At 37.0% G+C, this 17738-nt stretch overlaps 1 protein-coding gene across 1 annotated transcript; it reads left to right on the top strand.

Annotated features, from left to right (window-relative positions):
• The first annotated feature begins 5504 nt into the window (after positions 1-5504).
• tbata (thymus, brain and testes associated) lies at positions 5505-17575 on the top strand. The gene is made up of 9 exons (XM_053341047.1): positions 5505-5697; positions 7159-7329; positions 7430-7524; positions 8492-8629; positions 8964-9045; positions 9485-9650; positions 9757-9797; positions 10653-10725; positions 17431-17575. Exons 1-9 carry the CDS (start codon positions 5505-5507, stop codon positions 17573-17575), a joined length of 1104 nt encoding a protein of 367 aa, XP_053197022.1.
• Positions 17576-17738: the final 163 nt, after the last annotated feature.

The raw sequence follows: 17738 nt of genomic DNA, 5'->3' as shown, positions 1-17738 counted from the left end.
TGCTGCATGTCACACCCCCCTCTTTCTCCCATGTTTCCTGCCTGTCTACTGTTGAATAAAGGCGTCTATGCCAAAAAAAACAACAAAAAAAAATAGATGTAATAATAAAGTTATTAATCTCTCTACTTGTAAGAATAAGATATTCGCCCTCTTTTGTATGCATGCCAGATCGAGCCAGGTTGCACTTTGACTTGATTAGTCCTAAAAGGTCTATATTACATATATTTGTAGATCCATGCACTGAGAAAGTGTCCTACACTGAGAAATCAGTCCACACACTGTTACAGGAGGCAACCAAGAAAGTAAGAGAAGGTCTAATTTTTAAGTGATGTTACAAGCCATTTACTCACTGGCAATAAAAAAGATGACTACATGTGTATTGCATCACAAAACTAATGTGGACGTTTCTGAAAGTTTCTGTTGCTTCAGGCTCTTGAACAACTTAATCCTAATTGTGAGGGCACCAGTAGACAAAGGAATGATTAAAGCTGTAGGAAACTTAATCTTGATAGCATTTTTCCTCACAAACAAAAATTGGATATACTGGATATACACATTTTAAGTCAGCACGGTTTTATCTTCCAGACAGAAATCCAAATGGAATATTTTCATTAAATGGTAATGAAATCAGAAAGTAAGAAATATAAGCATCATAGAAAATCACACCAAAACAAACCTGGATGACCTTTGCCTGGATTACAGCAGTAACGGCTAATGGAAAAGTCCTAGAGCTGTGTAAATGGACTGTACTTATATAGCGCTTTTCTAGTCGTTACCACCACTCAAAGCGCTTTTACACTACATGTCATTCACCCATTCACACCCATTCATACACTGATGGCACAGGCTACCACGCAGGGTGCCAACCTGCTCATCAGGGGGAAGCTAACCTTTCATTCTCATTCACACACCGTTGGAACTTAACTTGGGGTTAAGTGTCTTGCCCAAGGACACATCAACATGGGGACTGGAGCAGCTGGGAATCGAACCGCCAATCTTCCAATTCCACAGCCACTGAGTAGTGCAGTGGAGTAGAGCTGCCTGTCTACGTTCAGCCTAACAATTAACTGAATGGAACAACCGTTTTGTTCACCAGCTTTATTTCACACAGAAAACACTTTTTCTGACATCCACAAAATGTCAACAATGGGTCAGCTTCATCCTGCACTGAATCTCCAGTTTTTGTAGATTTGTATTGATTTGTGGCTGAAATATGAAATGCATACAAATATCCTTCTTTGTTTTGTTGTTCTAGGATTTTAATCTTATATAGATATTTTTAAGGAATTGCTACAGGGTGGATGTATGTGTGTGTGTGGTCTGTTGTAGACTACTATGACAAATGTTTGTGTGTGTGTGTGTGTGTGTGTGTGTGTGTGTGTGTGTGTGTGTGTGTGTGTGTGTGTGGTAAATTCAGTGAGAAGTAAGATCAAAAGGTCAACCAAATAATTAGCCCTCTCCAATTATAATTATGGCTAAAGTTCAGGTCCAGGGCTTTGGGAGAAGATATGGCTAGGGATTAGGTTAGGGCTTCTTTATATATTCACATCCATGCACACCCAGAAATCCACATTAACAGACAGGGTTTACTAGGTGCCTGCTAGGCATGGCTTAGTGACTGCTAAGGTTGACTACATCATTACTAGGGCACTCCTGGATAGCCGCTAGGGTAAAAAATAAGCTTAGCAGCCTAGGAAAGCATGCAGTATGACCACATTGATAATAACAGCAGAGAATACTTATAATCCAAGTAATAACTGTGGATCCTCCTCACTCAGGTATGCTCTGCACAGAACTGGTTCCATAAGTGAAACTCAGCACATACACACAAGTAAGTGTATAAATACCAGTAATGGATCTGTAATGGAAAGATTAGTTGTGATGTGACACGTTTTCTGTTAAAATAACAGACAGATACAAACTATACTGCTTTTAGTTGTACTCACATTAACACTACTACTGCTACCACTACTTTTACTATTACTACTGCTAGTGATTGCTGGTTGACTAGGACTTTTTTCAGACACTGCAGTATTACATCTTCCCTAACCAGAGTGATGCACAAAACAATCAGGGTTTCTACTTTTTTTCATTCATAAAATCTCAAAACTTTGCTAAGACGTCCTCTTGGACCAACACAAATATCCATAACCAGACGTGTACACGCTACAGATAGATAACAGGGGGCCATAATCCCACTGGCCAAAACCTAAAAATGAGGACACGGCCAATCTTGTCATGGTAAATGATTCGATGCTCTGCCAACCATAATGTTTTCAAATATAAAATATCTCATATTAAGGTTTCAGCTTATTACAGTATAGGTAAAGAGAAGGGTGAAAGGAAATTGATTCTTTAAGATCAGGTAGAGAACAACACTGGGCAACCAATTCACTTGAAGGTGAGTAAAAGCATAATTTATTACAAAACATTAAAAAACAAAATACAATGTGTTAAAAATGACTAAAACCCTGGTACATTACTATAACACAGCAATGTATAAGGCAATTAAAATGTCTAAGAGTCCTAAGTCCAAGACCTCCACAAGTCCTGTCTAAGAGTCACTGGAACCATGTGTCCAAAACAAATGCCAGCAGCTGTGACATCCTTGACAGCCCGTTGCCTTTTCCATGCAGGCAGCTCTTGGCCATTGCTGTCCTCTCACTGGTGCTCAGCCCCTTGGTTTTCCTGGGTGGTAATGACACGCTAACAGATGACTGGAGGGGAACAACACTTCAGGGAGACTGGGGAGCATCACCCATCCAGTTGCCATGGTAGGGCAACTTGTGGAGCTTCCCTTTCTCCCCATCCTCCTCCATTAAAGGGAAAAGGAAAGGCCAAGTTGTGCTAGAGCTGCCCACATCATCTGGTCTTAATCTGGGCTTCAGGCAGGGCTAAAGGCTATTCCCCATCTCTGCTGCTCCTCACCCTAACTTCACCTCACCGGTGCCTCCTGTCACATGTCCTTTGGATTTTTTACAGTAAATACACATGAAGAGTGAAGGAGTCTCTAAACAGCTCCTGAATGTCACATGTCCAGTTTTAGGAAATAAAACAAGCAGCTAAAATTTAAGCATGAAAATAAAGCCATAAAAAAGTACAGCAATAAAAACAATTTAAAACACATTTTATAAGATAATGCATTTATCTTACCAAATGGATCCAAAGGCAAGTGAAGACAGTGTGTGTGTCTTCCTCTATGTATGTCTGAATAGAAAACAAAAAATTAATTTAATAGAATAAAATAAAATAAAATATATGAATAAAATTGGAAAACAAACAGGTGGATATGGTCTTGTGTATTACTACAAAGACCCATTCTTTCTTCTTTTGTGAATTAAATAAAATATTTTTTATAATAATAATAATAATTTATTCTACATTGAATTCAAGTTTCTATGCAAAATAAAGTGATTTGCAAAAGCTTCATGCACTTCCTTACATGTTTGAATAATTCTTTCACCAGAGTAATTAAGACCTTCGTTAGGCGACTAAATCTGTTGGTGGTAGAATAGATCAAAAGCAGTATATGTGAAAAGTAAGTAATTATGTAAAAAGCATATATAGCATCTGGTGACACACATAGCCTACCAAGGTGGGTTTCAGAGTACAATTCTCTCCCAGCATAATTTAACAACCTTCAGTTTCAATTTGAATAAAATTGATTATATAGTCCAGTCATGTCTAACCTGTTTGTGAAGAAAAGATGATAAACAAAACACTTATGTTATCATATAACATTTCTGTTTTTAGATTCAAACAAGCTAGGGAGGAAATAAACACTGATAAGAATTACAGTCTTAGAAATTGTATTATCTCTTCTAAGCACCCCTGATTGTTTCAAAATGTGAAATTTGATTATAGGGATCATTTATCTGGACTTTTTTTCCTCAAAAATACATTCTGAGAGTAAAAAATATGCAAAGTTTTAAATCGCTGCACTTCACAGGAAATTGAGGACATACTGTGCGCACTGTGTAACAACAAAATATGTAGTTGTGAGAGGTATTTCAAGGGAGCTAATCAAAAACCCATCAAGAAGAAAATTCTGCACACAGGTACTACAAAGAGTCTGTCAACTTTGTCATTTTGATAATGACTGGAGAAAGCAACGTGGACGTCTTAAGTGCATTTTTTCTGTCAACTCTGTCACAGCTAAATGGTCTGGTGACATATCAAAACTATTCATTATCTACAATAACAGTAAAAAAAAAAAAAAAAAAAAAGTCCAATCAGCCGTGTTAGTGACTTATGGTCTATTATTGTAAATTAATGCACTCTCAAATATGTACTTTTATCATATATGGCTTTAATCTTGGGATACTGTGTCCTACATACAGTATTATGTGGATTATTAACATATAGCCCATATAATCAGGCTACATTACCAAAAGGTACAAACAAAGTGCAATAAAACATAGTGTCCTTTAATTTCTTTACAATGTGTGCACTGATCATAATATTGCTACATGTCTTTATTGCTCATATTTTAATGTTAATCTTTTGGTTTGATGGATGACATAACAGTGACAGGGCTGACTGACAAGAATGATGAAACAGCTCACAGGGAGGAGGTCAACTATCTGATGTAGTGGTGACAGGAGAGGAGAACCCCTATTGAAAAGCTGCTAATGATAAATGTCTCATGTATTGTACTGCAACATTGTAAGAGTATATAAAAAAAGGTGCTCTACTGTGAAGTTGCATAAGGATAAATGTTACAGTAATTAATAAATGCTTCATCATTACTTGCATATTACAGTGTTTTTTAAAAGCATTATCCTTCTAAACTGGCAAAATGTCAAGCTTTAACAGCTTTAACAAAGAACTATGGCACAAGACACACAGCAGAATCCTTTAAAGATTATTCACTTTTGTTTCAGAGTTATATTAATATTCACATCCAGTGGCAAACCAGTCACCTAATACACATTGTGATGAGGTGAAAGCTTCGTCACTCTTAGATGTTCATATTGAGTTCTTTTTCTCTTCCATCAACTTCAAAATGAGACAATGGTTGGTGCACACAAATGGAAACTAGTTAACACTTAATTTAACTTGACTTAATTCATTGTCAAGTTCTTTAATAAAGCATCATAAGAATAGTCCAATTCTAGTGGCTTTGCATGTCAAAAAGAATGCTACTCACTCATTGTGCACAGATGCCATTGTTCTTTGTTTAGTTCAGGTTTCTTAGCAACGAAGGAAACATAGAGCATTAAGCACGGACAGTTTTGAGCTGGAGGCTGTTTTCAGAGGTAAAGTTTTTCTTCAGTTGTTTTTCTTTAAGATCAAACGTTTTTTAGTTAGTATACAGTTATTGCTGAAATCTGAAATGCAGTTATCTTTGGAGTAAATCAAATTTAAGCTGTCTCTGTCTTGCATCTTAATGTCATTTTAGTTTTAAAGTGTTTTAAGGATGTTTGGTCACAACTCATATAATAAAGGGACCTAACTTTATATCTCCTTTTTAGATTTAGACAAAATCCACTGTCATTCAAGATATGTCTGTAGCACAGAGTCCAGACTGTCGTGGGGCAACAGGAGAGAGGAGCCACAGTCAAAGGAATCAGGTGCCATTCACTCCTGAATTTACCAAGATGTTGACAAAAAGCAGTCCACGCTTTGGTAGCTTGAGTCACCATTCGTTCTTCTCCAGGCACAACCCTCATCCACACAGGGTGAGGCATATCCAAGGTGAGCGAGTTCATGTGCTTTTTTCTCAGCATGCTAAATTGAATTAAGTCCTGCAGTATGTTTTCCTAAATTACAATAAATCCATGTGTGTTCTCATCCATCTCTGAACTACAGTTGTTTTAAGCCTTTATTTATGATTTTTCTAAGTACATGGTTTCGGTAATAAGGAACAGCCTGATGAAATGAAGCCTGCTCATATCTATGGTTCCAATCTAGGTTCTGTGAGCTTTCAGTTGACTTTTCTTGTGCTGCTGGATGGAGCAATTAGTATTTCTCAAACTACACAATCTGTTACTGTGTATCATTTATAGATTATATTACTGCTGTATAATATGGAGCATGGTTAAATATAAATATTATGGTATTATTATGATATATACAAACTATAGTAACTTAATTGTAGCTTGTTGCACCAGCTGTTCGTGATTTCAAACATTGCCTTATTATAATTTAAGTGATTTCTAAGTGGAGATATATTTGTTACTAATTTAAAATGAAATTATTAGTATTATTATGTCATTTTAGTTTAGTTTTTGGTCCAGTAATGAGCTCTTATAATACATCCATGGTTGCTTGTTATTGGACAGTGCTACAGATGTTTCCTAGCAACTGATTTACACATTACTAAAGTATTTACTAGCTAAAACATTTCTAAAGTTTTATTGCTGCAACCTGAGATCAAAACAAAGCTCAAAGGGAACTGTTAGCTAACATGACTTAGCATTGACAATGCTAGGTTTACAATGTTCAGCTGGCCTCAAAATGGCTATAAAATATCAATGAATATTTATACGCCTGCAAGCATGGGTGCTCACCACCACATTTTTTACATTTGTTGGGAGACAGAATATATTTTTTTATTGATATTTATTTTTAATTTTTTATATTTAAAGTTTTACGTCGGCCATTTTTTAAAATTCAATATGGCCGCCACATAGACATCTGTGCAAATGCAAACATTGATTTTCTGACTCCTTATATCATAACCTTTCCAAAAATTTATAGTTTAGCAAATCCCACAAAAATTCCCACAAAAACATATATTGAACTGGACTAATAGTCTATGCATTCATTCACTCTGACTTTATCTAATTAGTTAATTTAGATTAAAATATCTTGCCAACTTTTCTATATAAATATAGTCCTAATTTTGTCATTGCTGTGGAACCTTCCCCTTCTGACATGAGTAATTATTCAATAGTTATCTGTACTGTATGTAAAAAAAATATTTCAAAAGCAGCTGTATGGGCACCTGGAATAGTAATATGGTACATGAAAGAGACAGCTGCATTATTGGCAGAAGAAGTAGGTTTCATCTCTGAGGAGTCACCTTTATTCTCAGCAGGGATGTTACTGGCTTTATTTCTTCAGGCCATTCCTTTGATTGTCCCACACTTCTAAAGCACTTCACTTCATCTATGTGAACTACTGTATGATAGTGTGCCTTTCTCTGTCCCACAGGACTTAATGGCAGGCCTGTTTGCATGGTGAGAGATGACTGGTTTGTCACCTCATCATTATTTCCTCATCCGCTTCTCAAGAGCCACGTCCTCAGGAAAGCAACTGATGCATCGTTTGCTTTTCCTCTGACTCAGTATCGTTCTGGAGTCAGCAGTGACAAACACAAATCAGGTGTGTCTATATTCATGCAGTTGTTACTTTGGAGATCTGCCATCAAACAATCAAAACCTGAGCCTCAGATAATGGGAATATTTTTCTCTTTATTTTACAGCTTTATTTTCAGAAGCCTGGAGAGATGAACTTAAAGAACTAGCTGCAAAAGTCAGTCTGTCTTCCCAAGCTCGAAAGGACAAAAAAGAGGTAGTTGTATTGCTGCAATTGGTATGATTTGAAACTTAATTACACAGGTTGGCTTTCTTACAGATTTCATATAACTGGGGTTGCCTGAAACTGCTTTAAAAATCATATTAAACTAGCTTTGGATCAAATAAAATTAATATATTAATTTTAAAGTAGCAATGCTGGGCATGTGGTCAAAAACCTGGTGAAACCTCTTCATGTAGTTAATGATTTACCTGAAAATTAAGATTTGTCTTGGTGGCAAAAGTTACCCATGGGCTTTCACACACCTCTTCAAGACAATTGCTGATATTTGTATTTGCTGAACTAGCTACAACTAACAATCAACAGTGACTTAGTGTTAGCTTTATCACAAGTCACTGGTTAGATTCCAGGAAAACCATTTTTTGAGAGATGATTGCATTATGATTTTTACAGTAACATCAACTTACCTTGTTTTTAACCACAATGTTAAACTGTTAAATGGATTGCCATGATATTTTGTACAGACATCCATGGTCCCAATGTACTAAATTTGGTGATATCTGACATTTCCTTTTGTGCCACCATGAGGTTTGAGTGAAATGGTTGGACCTACTATTGGATGAATAGGCATTACATTTGATACAGGCATTCATGTTCCATCAGTAATTAATTGTAATAACTTGAATGTTAAGGTTAGAGTAGGATTAGGGTTAGGGTTAGATTTGAATCTTTCCAGTACTTTGGTTTAATACACATACCTAAAATACCCGATATTACCTCAGCTTTGTGTTTAGTGCTAATAGGCAATTGTGAATAAGGTAACAGGCTTAACTAAGATGGTAGACATGGTAAACATTATATCTTCTGAAAAGCAGCATGTTGGCATTGTCATTTTGAACATGTTAACATGCTGATTTTAGCATTTAGCTCAAAGCACTGCTGTGACTAACCTGACTGTTTACTCTTGTTAATTTATGATTTTGTCCATTTATTCCAGGATCAAACTGAGGAAGAATTTGTCCGCCGAAAGACGCAATATTCAGTTCAAACTGGTAGACTCATTCCTCCATCCACCAAGTCTCACCAGCGTAGATCTCATTCCCAGCGTCTGATGTATCCTCAGCACTTACACGATCAAGAACTCATGGTGAAATACTCTGAAATATCCTGATCTTGAGCTCTACAGGCACAGACATGTCATTTTGGGTAGTTTTGGGTTGAAATGAGGCACAGCTTTGTAATATTGTATTCCTGTGAAGAACGGTTACTGGCAGATCAAAAAGAAATTTCCATCCCTGTAAGAATTCTCCAGAGTGCACAACTTTTGCCAAAGGTTATGCAGCATTTGCTTTTTGGTTGATGTAAATGAACCCCCCCCAGCACAGCTCTGTCACCACGCATCTTGAGAAATCCACTAATGACTTGACAATCAGTGTATGTGGTTTGGAAGCCATGTTATTACGGTACTACTCTCTTGACAGGTGCTGGAGCTGCTTTGTCAGATCCTGCAGACAGATTCCCTGTCTACAGTCCAGCAGTGGCTTCTGCTTTCAGGACAAAGAGGTAAAACGCTTTTCTGTTGCCCTCATAAAGATTTGGACATTTTAGATGTTACATGCTAACTGGTAATATCAGCAATTTTAAGATACAGTATCAGTTATCAGCTGCAATTAGTGTTATAATTACATACATACAGTAATTATTGAGAAGATTTGCAATTTGTTGAGTAGCTACTTAAATTAACATTGACAAAAATTATAATTACAACAATTATAATTTTTCACTTTTTAAATGATAAATACGTTACTGAACCTCTCAACTGATTTTACTTAAATACTTCATATTACATCTCTCAATTCATTCACCATTTGTGATACATTTAATTACTTTATAGATTGCTGTTTAATTGCCAGTTAATACATTAATCTAAATTACAATTGTTGTACTGCTGCTGATGAGAAGAATCATTGAGCTCTTCTGATATAATTTGACGTATCCTCAGAGAAAGACCTGGTGATGGGGATGATCAAACATGCTCTGGATGGTGTGGACCTCTCAGGCCATCAGCAAGAGAATTTCCAGCAGCTTCAGGCTTTTCACCCTGGTGCGTCTCCACCAACGTACGGTCCACCATTCAACCAGCCGTGGAGAAGACCACAAAGAACGAGGTCTGGGTGATCTCTTGAGTTTTCATTTGCTCTTTTTTTTTTTTGCTGTTAAGAAAATATTCAAAGTCAATGCATTTAACAATGTTTACTCCATGTTCCTATATAGCTCCCACAGAGTGACCCAAACCTCCAGAAATGACAAACCAGGTAACTAAATGTACCTAAATGTATGTCTCCCACAGGCACTTAATTGTACCAGAACATGTTTTTCCTTTTGCCTTCCTTTTAATGCAGGTGGCCTTTCATGGCCCTCATAAGTAACCTAAACCTGAATTGTGTGTCATGACAGCTTGTTCCTTTCTATGTTATTGACATTTTGAATCAGTCTTTTTGATAGAGAAGGAAGTCCTGGAAGTCATTAAAATGTCTCTGCCACCTGCTGCTTTGACATTTTCTTTCTTTTTTGAAATGTGTTTTTTTCTTGTAGTTAATTTGGATATTCCTTTTTGGATTATCCTTTGTGTCTGTCTATGAATTATTCCCCCCCCCCCCCCCCACAAACACTGTAGTTTAATATGCTACAATACTTAAAACAGCTTTTAAAATATTGAGGAGTTTTCATTTCAAGTATTGGAACAGAAATTAAGCTTTGTTAAATTTATTTTTGTGTTTTTCTGAAGTGTATTTTACAATAATGGCACTGCAAATAAAGCTTTGATTTTACACAGCATGTCTGCAGCTGTGTCTTAACACAGTTTTTGGTATTGTATATTTCTTAGATAACTAGTGTAGACAAAACGTTACCTCTGTTGTGGAAATAAGTCATACAATATGAAAAGATTTGTGTTTTGTCAAATTGTCTATATTTACGTCAGGCAAGGGGCTTGATGGAGCAGTTTTCACAGTACATATAAAAATGTAATGTAAAAAAACATTCAGAGGAAAGCATCTTATATAACACATTTTCATTTTTCATTCTTTTTTTTCACTAAAATTGATGAAACCATGCCAAATGTAAAATTACTGGCTTTGTACAACTCTGACATGAGTGTTCTTTTGCAGAGAGGATTGGAGAAGCAGAGGTCCTTGAAATTCATGCAGAAGAACAGGATTATCTTCAAGATCGTCCACTTCAGTACACAGAGAGTGTGTAGTTTCCTGATTTTGATTATGGTGACAAATGGTTTCAGCATGCATGTACTGATTCACATGTTTATTGGTCCCATGATATATCATATTGCATGTTCTCCATTGGATATTCATTTTGTAGATGTTTATTAATAGCACATGTCAATTTACTGACAGGAATTTGCAGATTAGTTTCCATTTTCACTTTGATAGTGCAGCTGTGACAGTCTTATATGATACTGTGCATAACATATCAGCAGTCTGATGGATCACATTTTAAAACTGAAAAAAGAAGCATGTTCAGCAATAATAACCAGCTATTTTGCAGGGAAATAAAACATTTAGATAGAAAATATGTTCATGTCTGACTGAATATAATTAAGTCTTTTCATTACTTATGTATGAAAAAGAAAATCTGACTTTTCTGGGTGCCTAAGAAAAAGTCTTGGGCAGTCAGTTGTTTTGTGACCTAGCCAAGCTAGCAACGTAGCTCTATGGATCAAGTTTGTACAGTAGGCTATGTCTGTTGATTGGTCCACTTCTTTGTGACAGAGTCACAAATTTTCCAAAAGGATGATTCAGATCCACTGTTGAACATACTGTAGGGAAAATCTTACCCACATAAAACGACTTTTAATGATTTGTAGAGCCTTGTAAACTAGTAGATGGTAAGGAAATGCTGTAAAACATATCACTATGATAACCTGTGACAGTTATTGCTTAATTAAAAACATAACACAAGTCACAAGTGTGCCATTACTGAAAAAGATGCCTACATAGAGTCAATGGAGATGTTGCCACCTTATTAATCTGGTCCAGACAGAAATATCTAATTTTTGGATTAATTCCAACAAGATGAATCCTACAGGTGATGCCCTGATTTTTCATCTTGCACCACCATAGGGTTGATGTGTATATTTTGCATAAAATTCTTTATAATTCTTGGATAGATTGCAATTAAATCTGGTTTATGAGCAAATTCATGCAAAAAATTCCCAACAGCCTTAATTTTCCTTTTTGTTTAATGCTTATTAGCGAATGTTAGCATGCTAACATGCTACTGTACACTGAGATGTTGAACATAATAAATACTGTGTCAGCTAAACTTAAGCATTTTAGTATTGTCACTGTGAGCATGTTAGTGAATTGATGCTGGCATTTTAGTAACTACCAATAAACAAAAAAGAACACAACATGTATGTAGAAATAACTATAAATAAATGCTTAAAGTACAGCGTCACAGAACTGCTAGCTTGGCTGCATAAAGTCTCATTTTTACACAATGACTTTGTTAAATTTGTTACCAGATTCATAAACTTTGACCCTGTTTTTAGGCCTTACTTCTCAAATAAACAAGAATTAAGGTGATCCTCTGCAACCTGGGAGAGACAATGTGAATGTATTGAGTTGCATATATTTTGCCACCTCTGATACAAGCCGGTGCTATTGGCATTGTTGCACACCTCGCCTGCTAACTGCACTTCTTATTTTGAAAAGAGATGATGACATTGGTGCCCAAGGGCATACTTTTATGAGCTTAGAGATACAGTTGGCCTGAGAAATTGGTTGAGTTTGGACTCATAGCCTAAATAATGCATGACCAATGTTATTATACTTATTTCTGCTCTCTTCACCACTAGTACACCTTGCGTGGATAAAAGATTTAAGGGAAAGCAAACCCACAAGAATATATCACACTGTCAATCAGACACAATTAGCACAATGGATGGCGAAGACAATCTGGTCATGCAGTAACTTTTTTTCCTTTCTCACATTCAGGCATAACGCATTGTATACTATTGCACGACCCATTATGGCATCACCCATTATGAAGTAGTAATCCTATATATAGTGGGGTTACCTAAAGTTTCTTCTTTTGATGATAATAAAGGGACAGCCATAGCAACCGGGTGATCACTATAACAACCCAGCCTTAATGGAGTAGTTACCAGGAATTAATCAAGCTGATTCTGAGAAATTGGGCCATACATTTCAACCAGGTTAGATTACTGCAATGTTCTCTTTGCTGGATTACCCAAACAAACAAGACTCCAGCTCTTTCAGTTGTCATAGGTACACTCCAAAACAAACACATTACTCCAGGACTTAAATCATCTTTAAAGCAGTTAATAGTTTGCTTCCCCCAGTACATGTCTGACCTGCTCACTGAATAAATGTCTGGTCAAGCCTCACAGGTCATCAAGTGGTGGTTTTCTACACTGAGGAAATGATTCCGATCTGGCAAACATGATTTTAGCTACTTTGATCCTGTTCTCTGGAACAAACAGTCTGATGATCTGAGGACTCAAAACAACTGTCTATACACGTCCAAAAGTAAACGGAAAAAATATTTCTGTTTTCTGAGTCTTTTGATTACTTATGTGTTTGTGTCTCTGTGGTATAATTATGTTGTTTGTCTTTTCGAGGGCAGGTGGATGTCAGAGTTGTGTTTGTTTCTTATTTAAAGATCCCTTCCAGACATGGTAAGAGATATAAAATATTCTGCTCTGAAAAGTAATTTGTCTGTTATGTTTTTTCTGTATCAAAGATGCGATACCTGGTTAGAGATTCTAAATAACCTCTACTCCTTCTTCCTCACTGAAAGGTCTGAGTCTATAAAAATACAAATATTGTTCATTTCAACTGCTGGATACAACATGTCTCCTACTTCAGTCAGTAATTACTTTTTAGTGTATGAGAACTGGAGACTTCACGTTTTCATATCACACTTAAAGGGTGTAAATTTCATGTGGAGCAGGAAGCACAGTAGTGAGGCACAATGAACATCCAACAGAGCAGAAATGTGTCAGCGGCTGCCATATTGAATGTACTGTGTAGAAGAAGTTTGGACCTCCAGTTTTAAAAACATCTTATCAATTTCTGATCATGTAGAGATGAGGATGGCTGGAGGATGTCAAACTTACCAACTTTAGTCTCACACACATACATACATAACCCTAACCCCTTTAAATGTAATAAACTTTGACAATGTAGAAATTGAGGCTGTAAAAAAGAGACAGATTAGGTGTCTTTGACCTCACCTACAGGACTCTGCAGGGATATGTTCTAAAACTGGCAGCAATTGGGGATGAAAACCAAAACTTTGGGAAGGAGCAATTTATAAAACATGAACCAGAACTACACTTGTCCTACGTTTAATTTATGTTGTCTGATGAAAATTTTCCTCACAGCAGTATCAAGGCCACATCAAGTTAAAAAGATAATTGTTAGTTTTCTCTAGATGTAAATGTATTAGCATATCAGTGCCATTGTTGATCCATGCATTTGGTCCCGATCAATAATGCAGATAGGGAGTATCACTTCATGCCCAATCCTTAGACCACTCAGTGTTCAGATGTTGGCTTTTGCATAGTACTAAAGTGCTGAGTGCAACACAGAGGTGGGGTCAACAAAAATCTTCCAACTGATGACACTAATGATTGGCTTGTGCAGTTCATAGTGTAGATCTAAGGATAAGACTGGCACCATTCTATATTTTTCCTGTAAATATTGTAAGATAATGATTTATTTCTCATATGAAAATCCCCCGAAAACAAAATCAATTATGTGTTTATCTGTCTCTCAATACTTAGCCTTCAGCCCTTTACATATTTTTATCCAGCAGCACACTGCCCACTTTAAGCCAGCAAGAAAAGCAAGGACAAAAACAAAAGTACAGAAAAGTCTAAAATGTTCAAACTTTGATATAAAAAAAATAAATCAAGCAATTTCCCACAATGGCTGCCCATTACAGACAACAGAGGACAGCATCAAAGTGAATCTGTATGTTGCAAATGGCTGTTGACTGGTAAATATGCCTTCAACACAAGATGAGAGCAATGTACATTGTACCATTACAGTCGTGCATAAAAGCAAAATTACCCTTGATCATGCTACAATTGCATTTATTTGTCCACTGTGCGAAAATAATACAAAAAGGTCATTAGTTTTAATAGCATCCAGAAGAGAAGACAAACCTGTAGATTATCTGCAATAAAATGACTTTTCATATTTAAGAATAGCAGAGTAAGTATAAACATGCCCACTGACAAAATGAATGAAGATGCACGTCATATTTCATCTTAAATCAATGACTAACCTTTTCAAAAAATAGTAAATCTACCACCATCATCATTGCAAACAATATGTGTTAAGCGAGAAAGCATAGCAACAGTAACTAAGGGAGCAAACATTGCATCATTGTATTGTCATGGCGTTATCATTGGAAAACAAATAACATCCCACTACCCAGCACCCCGCTGACTAGCTGCAAGAAAACTAAATTGAAGGAAAGAAATAATCAACTTGCTGGTCCAGCATTGAACATAGATAATGAAACAGCAATTTGAAGCTGACAGAGACATCTTCAAACTTTTCAATATACTGATGATGTAAAATGAAAGCCTTGTACCACCTAAAAATGGATACCATATCAACCGCAGAATTATGAAAGTATCTACATCATAAGCAAGACCTCCTTAATGCCAGAAAACTTACATTTGTAAATTAGGTTAATTACTGTAGTAAAGATTAAAGGATGTATTTCTCCTCAGTGATCAGATGGAAGAGCAGTCATGCTGACATTGTGTCATTATAATAGATTAAATGATAACTGATGTAAATTAGGGTTGAGAACACAGTACCCTTGAACTACTCGGAGAGATTATCCTCAACAACAGTTACTGTGATTATAATAAGATGAGGCTAAAGCAGCTTCATTGTACGAAGGGACTATGCTACCCAGAGGAGTAAGCTGTATCAGACTTTGACTACATAAAAATACCTGTTAATGATAATAATTTGTTGTTGATTTTGGTCTTTTCACAGGCTTGTTCAAGTCATGTCTCAGTTTATGGGCATCACACTTGTTGCGTACTGGACCCCGATTCAACCCAAACTAGTTGTGATGTCACAAATAATGCTCATAGGTTCAACCATTTAACTGACATTTTTTGATGAGTACAGAGAAACTCTCCATCTTCAGCAGGTGCACTTAAAAATAGTCTTCTAGGCCTCATTTACACCTGGTATTGACCGTGATCTACCTCTGGAAACACTTTTGGTGAGGGATGACTGCTAGCTACTGCTACTTGTAGCTTTTGCAGGTTTCGCTGAAGCTGGCAGGAAGAAGTGGAGCTACAGTAGGTTACCTTTCAAATTATTGGGACATTTTTTTCTTGTGAATGTGGTCACGCTGTAGAGATTACATTTTACAGTCTTGGCTGAGACCCCATCACAATGAAAGCTTGACCACCTCCAAATATGGCGTGGCAGATCCGTATGCATTCTAATCAGTGTCAAACTCTATATATAATTTTGTTCAGTGAAGCTTAAACAACCAGCTGAACAAGTATAGTAAGAAAACCTGGCGGGGGACTTAAAGTCGTGTCTGTGCATGGGAAGCCTGTTAATGAATACCAGTATAACTGATGAAGGTTCAGCCCTACAGGGCATGGATCCACTAATAAAAAACAGTGTGAGCTCTCATAGTCCTTCCTGAAATTACCACTATTCAATTATCTGAATGACAATGACAGTTCCCCCAATCAAGATTAGTGCCAGAGCATATAGAAAGACAGCGAGGAGGAGGAGAATGAGGAAGAGGGTAACAAGTTAGCAGGCACTGAGAGATGATGTCATACATTTGTTGGCACAGAGACCAAACCAAGCCTTGAATGTGGATAGATAAGAGATTGAAGATCAGCGATTTATTTTTCATGTGCATGATTATACATGTAAAACAGCAGTGAAAGGAAATTGCAATATTTATAACAATTGCGCTAATGCAAACCTAAAGCTAAAGTACAGTATATAGAAACATAAGAATTCAAAATATAAAACTATATACAGGAAAAAGTAATGGAATAATAATAATAATAATGATAATAAACATATATATAAGGAAATATAATTGAATATCACAGAATATAATATAACAAGTAAGGAATAAGTGGAAAGTTATACACAATTTCCATTGGGCAAAAAGCAAATGGTAAGGTATCAAAGGTGCTGAGCTGCAAAAGGAGTAGGATGTGTGTTGTGTAGATTTTAATCGTTTGTGGTTTATAAGGCCAAAGGGAGGAACCTCTTTCTCAGTCTTTCAGTCTTAGCTTATGATGACTAAGACTGAAAGACTTGCCAGAGGGCAGCCACTGAAACAGTTTGTGGTTGGGGTGGTGATGTCCTTAATGATCTGGTTTGTTCAGGCTTGGTGTCAATGTCCCGGAGGCAGGGCAGTGCTGTCCTGGTGATGTTTGGATCAGTCTGTAAAAGGCTTTCCTATCCAGTGAGCTGCAATTGCCATACCAGGTGGTGATGTTTCCAGAGAGCACAGACTATAAGGTAGAAGGATTACTGCAGTGCTCCAGAGATCTTTAATATCCTCAGCTGCTTGAAATGATACAAGCACTGCCTTGCCTTCCTCAACACGTTGGTGATTTGTGAGCCCATGGAAGGTCCTCAGAGATGTGATTAACTCCAAGTACCTGTATCTGCTCACGTTCTCCACCAGGGTCTTGTAGATCTTGAGGGATGTGTAGTGGATCCTCTACTTCTCCCTCCTGAAGTCCATCACCATCTCCTTGGTCCAATTTGTTGGCCCTACACCTCCACCTCATCCAGATAAGCCACCTCCTTATTGCTGGCCTACCACCATTTGGTCATCTGCAAATTTCATAATGTGTTGGAACTGTGTGTGGCTATGCAATCGTAGATATAAAGGGAGTGGAGCAAAGGACTCAGGACGCAGCCTGGAGGATGCTGGGGGTTTCCAGGAGCAGAGTGAGGAGCTCAAATCCAGGTCCCTGAGCTTGATGACCAGTCTGAGGCGAACTATTGTGTTGAACACTGATTTGTAATCAGTGAACAGTAGGCGTGCATATTCACTCTTTCCAGGGTGGGAGAGGGTGGAGTGGAGAATATGGGAGATCACATCATCAGTACTCCTATTAGGGCCATATGCAAAGTGAAGAAGGTCTAATGAGACAGGCAGAAATAAGGAGAGAAAGTCATGACAGAATG

Source organism: Scomber japonicus, chromosome 20, assembly GCF_027409825.1.
Source record: "Scomber japonicus isolate fScoJap1 chromosome 20, fScoJap1.pri, whole genome shotgun sequence".
NCBI lineage: Eukaryota > Metazoa > Chordata > Actinopteri > Scombriformes > Scombridae > Scomber > Scomber japonicus.
Note: the sequence above shows the minus strand (reverse complement) of the source record. Positions and strands in the feature narration are given on the sequence as shown.